At 41.3% G+C, this 15,634-nt stretch overlaps 5 protein-coding genes and 1 long non-coding RNA gene across 6 annotated transcripts in view; 1 reads left to right on the plus strand and 5 right to left on the minus strand.

Annotated features, from left to right (window-relative positions):
• Positions 1 to 5,107, minus strand: part of LOC109542023 — a 7,307-nt gene extending 2,200 nt beyond the window's left edge. Inside the window, exons 1-2 of the mRNA XM_019911050.2 lie at positions 4,930 to 5,107; positions 56 to 1,487 (exon numbers count right to left, since the gene is read on the minus strand). Of these exons, the coding sequence (XP_019766609.2) occupies positions 56 to 1,481 (1,426 nt within the window). The 5' untranslated portion in view covers positions 1,482 to 1,487; positions 4,930 to 5,107. The remainder of the gene's footprint in view (positions 1 to 55; positions 1,488 to 4,929) is intronic.
• Positions 1 to 15,634, minus strand: part of LOC109542020 (prolow-density lipoprotein receptor-related protein 1) — a 67,851-nt gene that overhangs the window by 27,759 nt on the left and 24,458 nt on the right. The gene's annotated exons all lie outside the window — the stretch shown is intronic.
• LOC109542030 (anaphase-promoting complex subunit 11) lies at positions 1,711 to 3,992 on the minus strand. The gene is made up of 2 exons (XM_019911057.2): positions 3,914 to 3,992; positions 1,711 to 2,831 (listed from the first exon to the last, which is right to left on the minus strand). The coding sequence occupies exon 2, from the start codon at positions 2,797 to 2,799 to the stop codon at positions 2,542 to 2,544; it is 258 nt and encodes an 85-aa protein (XP_019766616.1). The 5' UTR covers positions 2,800 to 2,831; positions 3,914 to 3,992; the 3' UTR covers positions 1,711 to 2,541.
• LOC125502778 lies at positions 6,591 to 10,430 on the minus strand. The gene is made up of 3 exons (XR_007280526.1): positions 10,202 to 10,430; positions 6,913 to 7,038; positions 6,591 to 6,805 (listed from the first exon to the last, which is right to left on the minus strand). It is a non-coding gene; the product is annotated as an uncharacterized LOC125502778 (long non-coding RNA).
• LOC109542021 (GPI ethanolamine phosphate transferase 2) lies at positions 10,641 to 13,468 on the plus strand. Its single transcript, XM_019911048.2, has 3 exons — positions 10,641 to 11,415; positions 11,593 to 11,748; positions 11,800 to 13,468. The coding sequence occupies exons 1-3, from the start codon at positions 10,827 to 10,829 to the stop codon at positions 13,452 to 13,454; spliced, it is 2,400 nt and encodes a 799-aa protein (XP_019766607.2). The 5' UTR covers positions 10,641 to 10,826; the 3' UTR covers positions 13,455 to 13,468.
• On the minus strand, positions 13,378 to 13,771 carry LOC109542031 (splicing factor 3B subunit 5). The gene has a single exon (XM_019911058.2). The coding sequence runs from the start codon at positions 13,756 to 13,758 to the stop codon at positions 13,501 to 13,503; it is 258 nt and encodes an 85-aa protein (XP_019766617.1). The 5' UTR covers positions 13,759 to 13,771; the 3' UTR covers positions 13,378 to 13,500.

Here is a 15,634-nt window from a genome sequence, read left to right on the forward strand (position 1 = left end):
TTTGAGGCGAAATACCCAAAAAGGAGTTGGTGAAACAACGCAAACTTTTCCTCACCTTTAAACCTCTTGGCGCTCCGCTTCACCAGCTCCGTCCTGTTGCGTTTTTGGCCCCGCTCATTAGCTGCCTGAGTCTGGGCCACGAACTCTCTATCGAAAATAGGAAACACCTTCCGCTTTACCTTGTCCATATCTGCAGAATGATTTTCGGTGTTAAACGACAACATTTTGGACACTCGCGAGCTGACTGCTGATGGCACAGACCGACTTCTCACGGGACTATGAATGGCCAAGCCGGAGGCGACGTCGCACATTTGCGAAATTGGGGACAAAATCATATTTGCTACTTCGCTTGCATTCATTTGGGAGCAGTTGGCTGGTGTATTCGCTTCGGTTTGACTCGAGCTGGATTCTTCACTCACATTCCGATGGAACACCACTTGATGGGCTTTCCGCGCATCTCCATCATCCAGCACAGTCAGAATATTACCGATATTGGCCTCAAGCTCCGAGTCGCTTTCCTCGCTTTCCCCAAACTCTGCTTTAGGGGTCGGATTTTTGGCAAGAGGCTCTTTTGCCTCTTGACGATCGTTAGATCGGAGGCATTTAAAAAGGTTCCGCGCCTGACCATCGTCCACACTTCGGCCGGGACTTTTTGCGGCCCGTTTTTGCGGCCTCTTGCCCGAATTCTCCTTATTCTCTTCCAGGGAGGCTTCAAAGCGCCCACTCGACTCAAGATTGTCGGCTTTAGCAGCTGCAGGTTGAATGAGTTTGGGCGCAGCGCCTGTCCTCATCTGAGCAATGTCCTGGATATACTCGTTCAAAACGGCTCCTGCTTCGGGCAGTTTCCTCAACTTCCCATAGAGCACCGCCCCAGCTTTCTTCTGCTTGGGCTTTTTAATGCTGTGCCCCACGCCGTTATTAACCTGCCCCAATTGCCTGTGAGGGCGACGGGCTTGCTTGCACTTAATCGCTTTCACAGGCCTGAAGTAGATCCGCTCTTTCCTCAAGCTGCTCCATTTCTCCATAAAATCCTCCTGGTGTTTGGAGTAGAATGACTCAGTAGGCAAGGCTTTATCGGCTGGAAATAACGCCGTTCGCACCTTGGAGGGTTTCACATCGGGTTTCGAATCGATCGGCGAACTTCCCGGCGAATTCGTCGGTCTTTTCGAGCTCTTCGATTGCTCGAGCAAGACTTTTTGCTCCTCCAAAACGGGCGTTATGCACGCAACTCGTGGCGTTCTGAGCGTTTCCTCGTGCGCAAACTGCTGGCTCTGAGCGGCCCATGGTGATCCAGGCTCAGAACCCGTCCTCCTAGTTGTAGGGGTGTGTGCCCCTGAATCTTCCACCGATATAGGGATAATCACCCCCAGGTCTGAGTCCATCTCCTGGTCCTCAGTTGGGAACAGTTTGCGCCTACGCTCAGAAATAAATGGCGAACGCTCGTTGTCGCATGTTAAATGGCTTCGTCTGCTTGCGCTCATTGTTCCCTGAAAATACCATTAATTTTTACGTACAAAATTGCCACTAGTTCACTTGCTTTTTGCTTCTGCCAATAGTGGAAGCTTTTTAAGTCCAGTCGCATGCAAAGTGGGCGGAACCTCCACAAGTTCATTAGCTAGCAATTAGCACTAAGGCTCTAATGGCTAAGTCGACAGTCTCCTATTTAGCGCGGTGATAATTTCGTGTGTTTATGCTCAATGATTGGATACAACAGTTTGAGAAGTTTATTAAACGCAGTCTGAAGCCACTGAAAACCGTATACAAGGTGATTGAGATTTACGCTTGATTTGCACCCTGAATCACCCTGTATAGTGAGTAGTCGCGCACTTTGGCTTCAAAAGTGCATGTTCTGTTGAGCGGTGGGAAAAATTTGGTGGCAATTTCACCAATTTGGGGGCTTTTGCAGTTCCACTAAAAGAAAACTGTGTTCCTCCATTTGAACGGACATTTAGACCGTGAAACTTAGTGCGTAAAAGTGCAAAAATTTCCCTCCTCAACAAGGATTTAAAGCCAAAGTGCTGCCCAACCCGAATGGTTCCAGGCGGATGCCCGAAAACAGCTAAACCCTACAAGCTAACAATACAACACACAGTCAGAAAAGTCCCGAAACTAGAAAAGTTCAGCCCATGCTGGTGGAGCTCATGTAAAACTCCTCATCGTCCAGGCTGGAAGCAGTTGGGGATGGCGACAGAGGCGAGAGAACCCGCTGGTCTTGCAACGCCTGCCTGAAGTCCTGGATGGACTCGTTCAAGAGCCACAGCTGGGACAACAACGACAAGTCCTGCTGCCTCAAGCTGTACATCTCCCGTCTCAGGACAGCCAGCTGACTGTCCAGACTGCCCAGTTGCTTCTCATCCCTCTGCGCGCTGTAGCCGGAAGAGGGTTGCCGACTGGGGATGTGCTGCGCAGCTCGGATCGAGCTCGTTCGGACGGGAGTAGGAGGCGTGGGGCGCTGATGTCCCTCCACGAAGTTGAGCCCCGACAAAGACTTGGGCAGCGGAGGCAAGCCGCGCAAGTGGGACATTTTTTCCGTTTTTTGGCCTATTTATTATTGAACTTCCACTCCTGCCTGCACATCGGACACTGCTGATTCACCGTTTGAGACTGCAGCCACTTGACGATGCAGTGCATGTGAAAACAGTGCGAACACTGGCCCCACACCAATGGACAATCGTCCCCAGGTAGTTTACAGTCGGGACAGCAGCTGTCGAAGGGCATGCGACAAATGCCGCAATTATCGTCGTTGGCCACCCACTTCCAAGAAGCCACGCCACTCCACTGCTTGATGGTCACTTTCATGGTGGGGTTGAAGGCATCCTAGTCGGCCGGTTCTGAAGCACAGAAATACCATGGGAGATTCAAATGTTTCCTGGCTGATGGTGGCGCAGCCGGTGAACTCGCACGGTTTTCTTTGCATGATTGTGTGTTGTATTGTTGCAAGGCAGTTTTCCTAATGTTCCTGTGTAAAAATTACGCCCAACCGGCATGCGTGGCAGCACCACGAGCTACGCCACGATCAGTACTTGAGCCATCAGCTAGTCCTACTAATGATCGCCTCAACAGGCCTACAAATCTCCCCAAGAAAGGAGTTTACTTTTAATGGGCAATAGTTGTTAGAAGACACTCGAATGGAAACATCCTGAACGTTTCATATCAATCGTCCAACATCTTGAATTTTGCCGGCTTAGTGAATGTGTTCTTGTTGGCAGTTTTCTCAAAAAATGCTTGAATTCAAGAAGTTTTAGGTTTGCGCGGTTTGTTTTTGAATTGCAAAATCCACTGGAAGATGACCCTGCTTTTTTCGAAGTTTCTCAAGAACCATTCGAGCCACAGAATTCGTTTTGGCATCGTTGGATAGAGAATTGCCCTTGACACTTGAACAAAAATACGCTAAAATTTTGTATTAAAAAAACGGTATGAAATATTGATTTTTGCCGGTTTAGCGAATATGAAGATGAAAGTCGCTATCAAACTGCACTCCAACCTCTGAAAAATTCGCATCTTCCAAACCGAAGAAAGTTCAACAGCAACGTGAAATTTCCTCACCTTTAAAACGCACTCGACCTTAAATCTACCAAAATCTTTTCGCCCAGAATCCCGTTTATTGGCAACTTGATAAATGGATGTTTCAGAAAGAATCGTCTGTGTTTTCGCACCAACCAGCCAAATTACATTTTCTAAAACGCTCGCTCGCTAAACCAATCAATAGTTTGAAACAAGCAGATAATAATAGCAAGGACATGCATAGAAAAAATTAGTCGCATTACGAAGAATGATAGGAAATCGGGCTATTTATAACTTTTAAAATATGAGAAGCTTCCAAGCTCGGAAAGTACTGATAAAGCATCCCTGCAGTAAGCATTAAAAACAACGACACTGCAAAAACAGTGTTTTTTGCTAAGATTCAACTCACAGTCACTTGCTTCCTCGCCGTTATTTGATCTGAGGAGCTTAAAGGAATGAATAATAAAAAAGAGTGTTCAAATGAGGGTAGGCTTATCGTGACTGAACGCGATAACCCTTGCTTATCCAGGCTGATACCCTCAATATGTTGGAAATAAAGTCATAATTTGATTCTCTTTTTTTAATCTCTAAGTTTTGTTTTTTTGCATTAATCTCCGCTTAAAACAGATACATTATACGTTAATATATCCTGATGGACATGCAAAAAACAACAGTTTTTGAGCTTTTTCCAAACGAATTTTGCACCTACGTACAAAACCAACCCTAAAGGAGTATTTTAAGAGAATTTTTAAGAACATGAAACAAATATATGAACAAACCTTGAAGTTTCAAAAGCAAACCAATGAAGTGTTTACAAAGGACTGAAGATTTCCCTCAAAGATAAACCAGCTGGTCATGAGCATTAGTGAATACAGACGAACCTTTCAAGAGAAATTAAACCAAGCATCTTTATGTGATTTATTTTTAATAGGGATTAGACTAAGCTTGGGGAAAAATTAACAGTTTAGTAAGAAACCCATCGAAGAACACTAATTTTCCGGGCCATTTTCCCACATGATGTTGATTCTTGAATGCAAAAACTACCACTTATGGCCCTAATGAGTTAAGTTTCCACGTGTTTGAAAAATTGTTGCTTTGGGGCTCGGGTTCAGATACACAATGATGGTCAGCTGTGAAAAACGCAAATCTTCTTAGGCACCCGGCGGCCCCTAAATAATCATCAACAATGTAAATCTTTGGAACCGGTTCAAGCGTAAATTGCTTTGAAGAACCCAAGCCACCCAACCCTACTGGAAAGTTCGGGAAAGCTTCCGCCAACTGCCTAACAAACTTCACCCCCAAAGTGCATGTTCTTTAGCAGCTCTTCAACGCAAATACTAATTAGCTCCAACTTAGAGCTCAGTTGTTGTCATTGGAACGTTAGTTGAAAGTGGCCCTTGATTAAGGCAAAACCATGCAACTTACCAGTTTTCACGTGCCTTGCAGCTTTCTGGGGCTTTGCTACCGTCCAAGCACTAACTGTGAAGAAGATCGATATGAAAATGCGCTATAAATAGCAGGAACGACAACATTCCCTCCTTTTTCCTGGCGCCAACGTCAAAATTCTGTTGTGTCTGACCACGGCAAACGTCAACAATCAAAACAACAGCTGCCAGCTGCCAGCTGCTACCGAGACACCGAACGGATCTTTAAAAGGCTGCAATTTTCAATTTTATTGATTTATTTCGACGCTTTTTTGCCTTATTATCACACCCATGGCAATAGTAAAAACCGTCGGTTGGTAACCAGCGATAAATATAATATTATCTGCATACATAAATAATTATATGGGCCAGTTATCCAGAGCCTTATGGCGTCACGCTGGAGGATGACTCCATTGCCAACTCGGGCACTTATCATTACAATGTTGCGCAAAATTCTTCAGAATTGCATCATAAACAATTTAACAAAAAAATCCCAATAAACGATTAATCTTTGTTCCTTAAAACATTTTACCTTCCAACCTTGCAAAGCTGAAAAACCCTCATTTAATAAACAATGTTCCAACGGCGTTGGACAATGTTGCAGGGGTTGATTCATTGCGACATTAATTAAATAATTTTTATTAAATAATTGCAGTTAACATACAATAAATGCGACATGAAGATAAAAACGCATATAGAAAATACCAAGTAAACTAACTCCTACTTACATACTACGCACACAGATGAAACAAAAAATAATGGTTTTGAATACGCACAAAAATGCAATTAAAGAAGAAAAACGTAAATCCTACACTGGTGGAACCATTATTTGTTGTTGACTGTGGAAATGTTTTTTTTGCTTTTGAATTTTTAATTTTTTTTAGATTTTTCATTAATTAAGGGCATGAACAGGGACTAATATTCCGCACAACATTATTACCGATCTTAAGTAACAGTTTTACTCCCAACTTTGATCGCAATTTAACCTAATACTTATTCTTACATTCTTCGTAATCCTATGCCAGTGAATAGGTTTATGAACAAGGTGTTTAGTTCTTCTCCTAGCATTATTATTATTATTGCTAAGGGTAAATCTTTTGAAAAATCCGCGCGCTGACCCCGATCGATTCACCTCAATTTGAACGGCAAACTGGGCGAAATCGCTGACTTAATTAGCATCTGAACTGAGCTGAATAAAATTCATGTGTGTACTTAATAAACCCAAATCGGTCTTGGTTAGAAAATATGATTACGGGCCAATCTTTGCGGATTCCATTCGTCGAAACTGTAAACTTAAACCTACACCACTAATCTATTGGACTAACTACGGCAATCAAAGCCAGGAGATCCGAGGCTGGGCTGGGGATGAATTACTCCTCAATGTTGTAGAGCATGTAAACGTTACCGGGCCCCAATTGCGAAGGCAGCAGCTCAGAAGTGGAGCTCAGCACTGAGAATCCAATGAACTTGAAGGTGCGCACTAGGTTGTTATGATCAGGACGGTCTGCTGAAAAGACCTAGAAACACCAAATGTTACCAGTTAAGCGCGTTAATTTCACGCTCAAATCAACCGAGCTCTGATTGTTCTTCATTGTTTATCTCAGCTGAAGTGAAAGAAGAGCTACTGGCAGAAGGAAAACTCACCACGATCACGTGCTTGCACTTGAGCTGATCCTCTGCAGCCTCGAGCAGAGCCACAAAAGCCTGCCTACTGCCTTCACCAAGATGAGGCGGCGCAGCAACGTACAGCGTGTCTCCGCGCAGCACTGCGTCCCACGACTGGGAAGAGGCGGGGCTGCGTGGTGGACTGCCAGCGCCCGGAGTTGCGCGGAATGTTAGCCGGAGTGGGGGTGATGTAGAGGAGTTCGGCTGATCCCCTAAAAGACAACAGAAATCTCCAATTTTTCGCCCAAATCGGCCTGTTGGTGAAAACCCCCCACGAATATTCCCCTGAAGATGCAAGACAGTTTAGGGAAATGCTTACCTGGACTGCCCCTGTGTTCCCCAGGGGCATCAGGACCACCACAGAGGCCCGGCACCCAGAGACATGTTGTAGCATTCGGCCTCAGTAACGGAAGCGGCGGAGCGCTTCTTGCTCAGCAGCGCACTTCTGCAACAACAAAAACAATGCTTTTAAGTTTGCCTGAGCCCCTCTGAGCAGCGCTGCTCACTCCTCCAGGTCATGGTTAAAATGAGGGAAGGTTAGCGCATCCATGAACACTGTTGGACCACCAGAAAACAGCCAACATTCACCAGGCAGCGCCAAAATGGACTGGATTGTTTACTAGCCAGATATTGGAAGGCGAATAGAATAAATAATTTGTGACGTCAGGACAATTTATTTTGTTTGTTATGATTTAAGACGATTTAAGGTGAGGTGATTTTTTCCCGGTATTTTGTTGTAACCGTAAACTCTTTCGATTTTATTAATATAGTGGTGGACTTTGACTGTGTTAACTTAATTAATACTGATAAAATTATTGGACTTATAAAGTTTGATTTAGAAGAACTTAACGATGTGTTTTTTAACGTTACTCTATATATTATGTACACCAAATGGGGCGGTTTAATAATAACAATGTATCATTGAGCAAATAGATAGTTGGCTTAAGTTATTTTCATATGTGCAATGTGCAAATTTAATTAAAACAAATTATCAACGATTTTTTAACTTTAAAGTAACAGAAAAAATAAAATTACTATTGTAAGAGTCAAGAAATATTGAGCAAACGAATTGCTGGTATCTTCTGTTTCCATTTACTTTTTGTTTAACATGTCACACTAAGCAACACATGCAAATAATTGCCTTTTTACACTATTCCAACAAAAGGGGAATACCAACAACGTAGTTCGACTTTTTAGTAGGTAGTACTATGTGAATTAATTTCATTTTATCAGGCGTATAAAATACTAGGATTTGTAATCAGAAATTTTAAATATTTTAACAATAATACAACATTTTTTATTGCATTTTTAGTATTTAATGTCATAAGCACTCTTACTTATTATTGCCACTTGAGTGATGTTTATTATAAGTTTTACCGGTAAATAAATCTATGGAATGTATTTACTAATTTGAAAACTATCCAAATAAATGTATCGATGTATGCAAGGATATTCAATATACTGTCAAATATACAATAAACCAAACTTTTTAGGAGATTTATTTAATGGTCTAAGTTGCTTACTTAAATACTACGAATACAAAATCGAATACCTATTTAAGTTGATCAGAATAAATCATTTGTAAATTGTTATAAATTAAGACATACTCATATTTATCACTGTCTTTCTTTGTGCTAATAATTGGCAATGCTATTATTTTTGTTCCAACAAATTCAAACAATCCCTCTTAAAAAATTAAAAATTACTAGCCAAGGGCGTATAAAATGTACCTATGAATTTCTGTACGATACTATTTGTTTGTCATTTTTATCTAGAGCTTATATAAGGTTCGAAATGCACAAGAATGAAAAAAAATGATTGGCGGACTCGCGGTTGTTTATCTCGACAAATTATAAAATAATTATCATCAAACAATAAACAAAACCACCTAACCTTAAATCTTAATAATTATTAAAGCCAATTTCTATTAGTTTAATGCCCACAAATCGCAAAACTTATTCAATTGATTATTCAAAGCATTCGTGCATCAAAAAAGTATATTTTTATGGGTAAGATTTGCCAATTTTTGCTGCGTAGTGTAGGTATAAACAGCTAAAATTCGTCAGTGATACGAAAATAAACGGTTTGACGATGAATGTCGTAAGATAAATTATACCTACTAAGAACAGTTCAGGAAAACAATGTAAAATTTCGCAATTTGCTGATGCTTTGCTTGCATCAACGCACCGCATTTTTGAACGCGCCAAGTTGCGCTTTACGAAGCTGCAAAACAACTCAATCACTCCCTGATTCTAAATTAAACTAAACTTTTTTATGTCGGCGCGCTTGAGTTTATTTCTACTGAATCATCAAAGTTTAATTGGCACTGTTTCTTCTACTTGAGCCCTTTACCTCTTTAGAATATCGAAATTATGTTGAAGCTAATATTTTCCAAAATAGTTTATTGACTGCTGAATTGGATGGAACTTCTTAGAAACCGAGACTAAACAATAAAGAGTTACAGGTGGAAACAACATGGAAAATGAATAATTGAATTCGTCAATAAAACCGCTTAATATTTACTGATAAAGCAGAGAGAAAGCCTGGCAAACCGAGGAGAAAACAACGGAAAATCACCGAAGGAAGTGGGCCTACTATATCGAGAAATCATGTCATAATCTAACAAGAACGCAGTTGTATTATGTAGCTTGTACATTGTAACAAACGAACAATTGGCTACTTTAAACAGAAACTTCAGATTTCAGATTATATTAAGTGGCTCAAAAGCTCTTCTGATAAAAGCAGTGACGCACATGCACCATCACCTGATTGCCGTAAAATAGAACTGATTATATTTGCACTTTTTGATATACAATAAAATCATGCACGAACGATAGGGGCTCATTTTTAGCAGGTTTTCTGGCAAAAAATTCAAACAAACCGCCCCGCAGACTTCGCTGCGGCCTACAGGCCGTTGAATTTTAATTTCCTTTTAAGGAAATTATTATTTCTGATTCGTTCACAAAACATGTTTTCAACAGAAAAACAAAAGTCCTCTGCAAATACTTAAAACTTATCTAATCTCTATCATTAAACCTAATTTGTTTTTGCTAAAGTTGTCTTTCATGAGTTAATGTCATTTTAATATAATACGATTAATATTAAACACAGTGCAGTGCTTCAAGCAGAAAAACGGCCGTTTAAATCTACACATACGTGGTTTAAAACAGTAAATATGAGATCTTTACTGTGGAAAAAACATCAAAACGCTCTCAATTTCTACGTAGGAATTTGCCTTTTTATGGCATCAAGCTTTACGTTCATTCTTCAACCATAAATCGCTTGAAGCTACGCAGTTATTATTGATGCACCTACCGATAACAGATAGCCAAACAACCGAATCCGGCCTACCGTATCGATAGTAGGCTTTAAAGCGGCTCAATTCAATAGTGAATCTTTTCAACTCGCGTAAAGACTCACAGTTCATGCGGTCAACTATTTAAAGGGTTTGACCTCTAGAAATCGTGACGTTGGCTTGTTTTTGTTATCGCGTACCAGAAAATACGTTTAACTAAACAGAAAGTTCGTCGTTCCAAACTGTTCTGAAGGTTGATTTGACCACCTTGGTTGGAAAAAAACATCAAAAAAAATCAAACAAAACTACTCACGCATTGCAATTACTACTCATTATGGCTGGCATCTTTAAATTATTATCGTCACAATTAAAATCACTAGTAAACACTTCGTTTAAAGTCATAAACATAATTAAACTGAGGGGAACAGAAAAGGAAAAACTTCTCACAATTTTCACAAACTTTCTTTTGTAGGAAACACTTTCCGAAGAAACCTAAGCGAATGGCGACTGCTAACAGACTGACATTCACATGGAAACACATAGAATGTCATGAAACGTGGATCGAATTCACAACACTGATGCCAAATGAAGCGAATAATACGCAGAAGGCGTGGCGCATGGGCGCGGCTGGATCTGTTTAACGACCAGCTAGATCGATAAACTGTGATTCATAAACGGGCACAAACCAGGCGTGATTGGACAAGTTAATTCTTGCTTGAGGAAAATCGTATTATTATAATGAATACAACGTTTTTTGGAACAATGACATAAACAGTTTGTAGTCGGTCAACATAACCCACCTAAAAAAGTGAAGTGTTTTCAAACGAAAAATCGCGATTCCAATAAAAGAAATAATCTACTACTGCTGCAAAGGCACACAACAGTATGTATGTAGTACCACATTCCAGAAACTCGAACCCACGGCAATCTAACCTGCAATGATCCGCTATGCCATTCTGTTGGTTATCTCGCTAATTCTCTTCCTAAACGGCTTCTTCCCTCTACCCCATACGAATTACAGCTTCCCTAATCAGCCTCCAACGCACATCAACTCGTTTAACGTCACGGACCAGTACAGGCCCCATTTCACCAAAACAGTCCTAATAGTGATTGACGCGCTAAGATGGGACTTTGTGACGGCGCAACTGATGCCTTTAGCCGCAGGCCTGATGAACAGCCAGGGCTGTTTGAGCAAAGTATCGGTTGAAAGCCCGACAGTGACTCTTCCCCGAATTAAAGCCCTCACCACTGGGAGTGTGCCACAATACATGGATGTAGTGATGAATTTGGCTTCCTCCGAAGTTCTGGCGGATTCTTGGCTGCATAGCGCGAAGAAAAAGGGGCTGCGCATAGTGTTTTATGGCGACAACACCTGGGAGAAGCTGTTCCCCAACGTGTTCACCCGATCGGAGGGCACAACATCGTTTTTCGTTTGGGATTTCACTGAAGTGGACGACAATGTTACCCGAAATGTTAATCTGGAGTTGGAAAGAAGCGACTGGGATGTGATGATTCTGCATTATTTAGGTAAGGAAGCTGCTATTCTCTGTCTTCTTACATGTTTCCAAGGCTTATAACAACTTTGGTGTCTGATCGCCCCAGGGCAAGAACGCTCGTGTTACGTCTTTGCATATTTCTGATGTGATTATTTGTAAGTTTTTGTCCTCAGTGTCTTTATGCGTTGCAATGGATAACCGTTTTTAGGTCTAGACCATATTGGCCACGTTTTGGGCCCATTTCACCCGAAAATGACCGCAAAACTCAAAGAAATGGATGACATTATTTTCAGAATCCAGCAAACAATGGCCAATGATACCCTAATTCTGGTGACTGGCGATCATGGAATGAGAGATGCTGGAGGTAACAAACAGCCCAAACTAGAGCGAAATTTCCTCATTCCCTCATGTTTAGGGCATGGAGGGACATCGTCTGCAGAAGTCACTGTTCCATTAATAGCCATTGGGCACGACTGCGAAAACGCTTCATTCCAGCAGACCGACATTCCGGCCAATTTGGCTGTTTTGCTTGGGATCAACATTCCGGTGACCAGCATTGGAAAGTTGGAGAAGCCGTTTTTGCATCGTCTACATTTGAGGGAATATCTATACGCCCTTAGATATAACGCGCAGATACTTTTGGAGAAAAGCAGTCTGTGCAGAGGTGCTTTCCTCAATGCAACGGATTTTCATGAAAACTACCTAAAGCACCAACGGGCTGCTGATGGGGAACTGGCTAAGCGCCTGTATGAAGAGTGCTCAGACAAAATCACTGAAGAACTGTTCCTGGCCTCCAGCAAACAGGAAATGCCCCTGCTGTTCGTGGCCCTGTTATCAATGTTTTACCTGTTTCTACTTCTGCTGAAGCCGTCCATTCTAAAGCAAAGTAAACTGGAATTCCTGCTCCATCTTTGCTTAGTCTGCCTGCAACTTTTCGCCGCTTACCAGGTTCTAGTTTACATAACAGGGGCTATTTTGGCTGGTTTAGCTCTGTTGAAACTCAGACGTCTTCTTCGCGTTACAAAGTTCCCTCGAGCAGTGCCCGACTTTTCAGTTTTAACCTGCCTAGTGCATCCACTCACGTTTATTTCTACAAGTTTCATTGAAGAGGAGCACTATTTCTGGATATTTGTCAGCGTTTCTTTCATTTTAGGCCTCATTCTTCAGCGAAATGGGCTTCTTCCTGTTAATAACGCCAAACTTCTTCTGCTGCTAGCAGGATTGAGATTCAGCATGGATTTGAATTCGACAGTGGAAAACTCTGTGCAAAGCCAAAGCAATTGGGCAAATCTCTTGAACTATGAAGAAAGCCTGGTTTACTTTCACGCCTTTTTCGTGTCCAGTTTGGTGTTAGTTTTGGCGACGTTGTACTTTGAGCAGGAAAAAGGGGGAAACTTCAGTTCGCTGCTGCTCAGCGCTTTGACCCTATGCCTGATATATCTGCTGAAAGTTTCTGCACATCACAACACTTGGCTGGGCAAAGCGATTTGGGCTTTGATAGTCCTTCAAAAACTTTTTCCAAGCGTTTCCTGGACGGAAATTTGGATACTATCAAGCACTTTGCTAATTAAACCGCACAACGTTGTGCTAATTCCTCTAGGCGTATACAGTGCCAATCAACTATCGGCTGTGATAAAAGACTGTTTCTCCTTAACGGTGGCAAGTTATTTGCTCTCAAATTGCTTCTATTTCCTGCAGGGGCACAGAAACTCCTTAGCAAGTGTCGATGTTTCCATAGGATACACTGGCTTGAATGACTATTACCCTTTTCTGGTCATTTCGCAAGTTTTAATGCACACTTACACGTTTCCAGTATTATTCCATTTGATACTGTTCCAAAAGGTTTTCGAGCAGGATTTTGGGGCGAAGTTTTGGAACACCATTTTAACCATAAGGACCTCGGTATTGTTTTTCACCGGCCTAGTAATGATCCTTTTCAGACACCACCTGTTTATTTGGTCAGTGTTCGCCCCCAAGCTGTTCATAGAGAGTGTGCATACAGCCTTTATGTTTATTGAACTTAGTTGTTGGTACTTGAACAAGTGTGTTAAGAAGGTTTTATGCAAATAAACTATTTGCCATTACCTTAGGATTAGTATCACTTAAACTGTGGCGTTTAGTCTTCGGGTTTGTCGGGTGGGGGGCCGCACGGTTGCAGCATTTTCTCCATTAAGTTGAACCGCACTCGGGCCTTGGATTCGTTCTCGGATAACGCAAAATAGCTGAGCAGATCTGCATGTCCCAAGTAGCTGGAATAGCTGTCTCTATGCTGGTTTACCAACCATTCAAATTTGGTGGTATCCGCATGGCCAGTCCCTATGTACTTTGACTGGAGGTGTTCCAATTGACTGTGGATATTGTAACGGTCACCCATTCTGTGATTTTATCTGGGAAAAAACTCTTTGTTAACTTTCTCTGCGACGACAAATACAAATTTCCAATAATTTACCTTTACAGTTGATTGTTTTTCTAATGTTTGCCTTGTGCGTTGACAACAAATGACAGAAATGGGAAAAAGTGGGGTTGTGGTCCCAGAGGGTCAGAGTGTTGAGCGGTACAATTCGGCATCTATGGATGGAGGCTTGCAAAAAAAACTGGCTGGAAACTTTAATTTTCAGACTCGCGCTTAAACAGCAGCAAAAAATCAGCATTCAGTGCGATTTCAATGACAATTTCTCAGTTCTAAGCTACAAACGTTCGCTATGTTAAGGAAAATTTTCAGGTTCGCACTTAACACCCTGTAGAAAAAAAACTAAGTATTTGTCCCATCAAACAAGGGGCAAGGGGCAGTTACATGGTGTATACAGAAATAACATGAGAATATAAATTGAGCAACAAATGTCTATTGCGAAAATACAAAAATGTTGGCACAACCACAAACATACGTAATTTAAACAGTAAAAATAATCGAGTGAACATCTAAAATACTAAAACCGGACACGAGAAAACCATCGGGTATTTTTCCAGATAATGTTAAAATGAGTGGTAAGTGTGTGTGTATAGATAGATAATTTTAATAAAAACTTTCAATCACAAATAGTAGCTATATACAACGGACGTATCGAGTTACATTTCATTGAACATTCAGAGAACACCTTTAAGCTTAACTGGATTAGTTTTGGTACGTGTTTTATAAAATGGACACAGTTTTTGAGTATACAGTTGCCTTAAATCACACTCTAGAAACTAATATTAATATTGATATTATATTTGCAGGCAAGGTGTGTTTTTGGGCAAATTTCTTTGCAAAACAGACAAAATGTTTAAAACGCGCCGTAACATTCGTCCTATTCAAATAGTCGGACTTATGAACAATTTAAATTACTCGTTTACTAGTAGTTTAAACTGTGAACTTACCTTCAACTATTAATTATTGCTTAACACCTTGCATGCAGAATGAGCCAAACATGAAAATTCCTTAGAATCAGCAAGAAATGTTCGGAGTTTTCCATACAGTAGCTGCCCTTTACCTACTCACACATATTTACAAAACTACTAGAGTACGAATAGCTGTCCAAAGATGAGCCATTATAAAATATACAGTAGAACTAAATGAAGAAAACAGGGGAAATAAAAAAATAAAGATAATGGCACATTTCCACAGCGTCTCGAGCGAAAGTGCTGCCTGCTAAAAGCGCTTAAATCTGTGTAAAACAGATAGTAAAAAAATATAGTTTATGAGTATAAAAGACGTAGATAATTCGAGGTATCGAAACCGTGTTCAGAAGGAAAAGCCAACTTAGTCTAAATTATGCATTACGATGAAAATCCCACATTGGAGAAAGTATTTATACACAGTCTTCGTTGTTCTCCAGATATATAAATATATGCTGCTGCTTAGCTTGAACTGCAGGCTCAGTGTTGAACCTGAACATATAAAAAGAACGAAAAAGCGCCCCAATTTCTTTAAAAAATTAAACAGCTCTCGGCATTCGCGGACAATTTAAAGCTCTTCTAGCGGAAGCGGTGGAGTTTCAGCTGAGGGATGCTCCAGCAAAACAGCTTTTTCCTCCCGGCCACTAGTAGAACCGTTGTACATGGATTCGTAGACAGGATTAGCGAAGTTTCCAGACTAAAATAACCACGCGCTCGATTAGCTCTAACAATTCCTCATTTACATTTAGTTAAGTTTTCCGGGCTTTGAAGCCGTGGTCTATGGGAATTTCTTCCTGACGTTTCGGCCACAACTGCGCTGGACATTATCAAAGGCGATGAGGCAGTGGGCGAAGTGATCTCCCGTGCTTTCCGAC

The sequence above is a fragment of the Dendroctonus ponderosae genome, unplaced genomic scaffold, assembly GCF_020466585.1.
Source record: "Dendroctonus ponderosae isolate FM_Combo_2020 unplaced genomic scaffold, Dpon_F_20191213v2 Dpon_F_20191213_10, whole genome shotgun sequence".
NCBI lineage: Eukaryota > Metazoa > Arthropoda > Insecta > Coleoptera > Curculionidae > Dendroctonus > Dendroctonus ponderosae.

Bases quoted from the DNA above. Each gene is read 5' to 3' on its own strand.
- LOC109542030 (XM_019911057.2), bottom strand. From the start codon at position 2,799: ATGAAAGTGACCATCAAGCAGTGGAGTGGCGTGGCTTCTTGGAAGTGG.
- LOC109542031 (XM_019911058.2), bottom strand. From the start codon at position 13,758: ATGGGTGACCGTTACAATATCCACAGTCAATTGGAACACCTCCAGTCA.
- LOC109542021 (XM_019911048.2), top strand. From the start codon at position 10,827: ATGATCCGCTATGCCATTCTGTTGGTTATCTCGCTAATTCTCTTCCTA. The intron at 11,416-11,592 runs GTAAGGAAGCTG...AACCGTTTTTAG, and splicing joins GATGATTCTGCATTATTTAG to GTCTAGACCATATTGGCCAC. The intron at 11,749-11,799 runs GTAACAAACAGC...CCTCATGTTTAG, and splicing joins TGGAATGAGAGATGCTGGAG to GGCATGGAGGGACATCGTCT.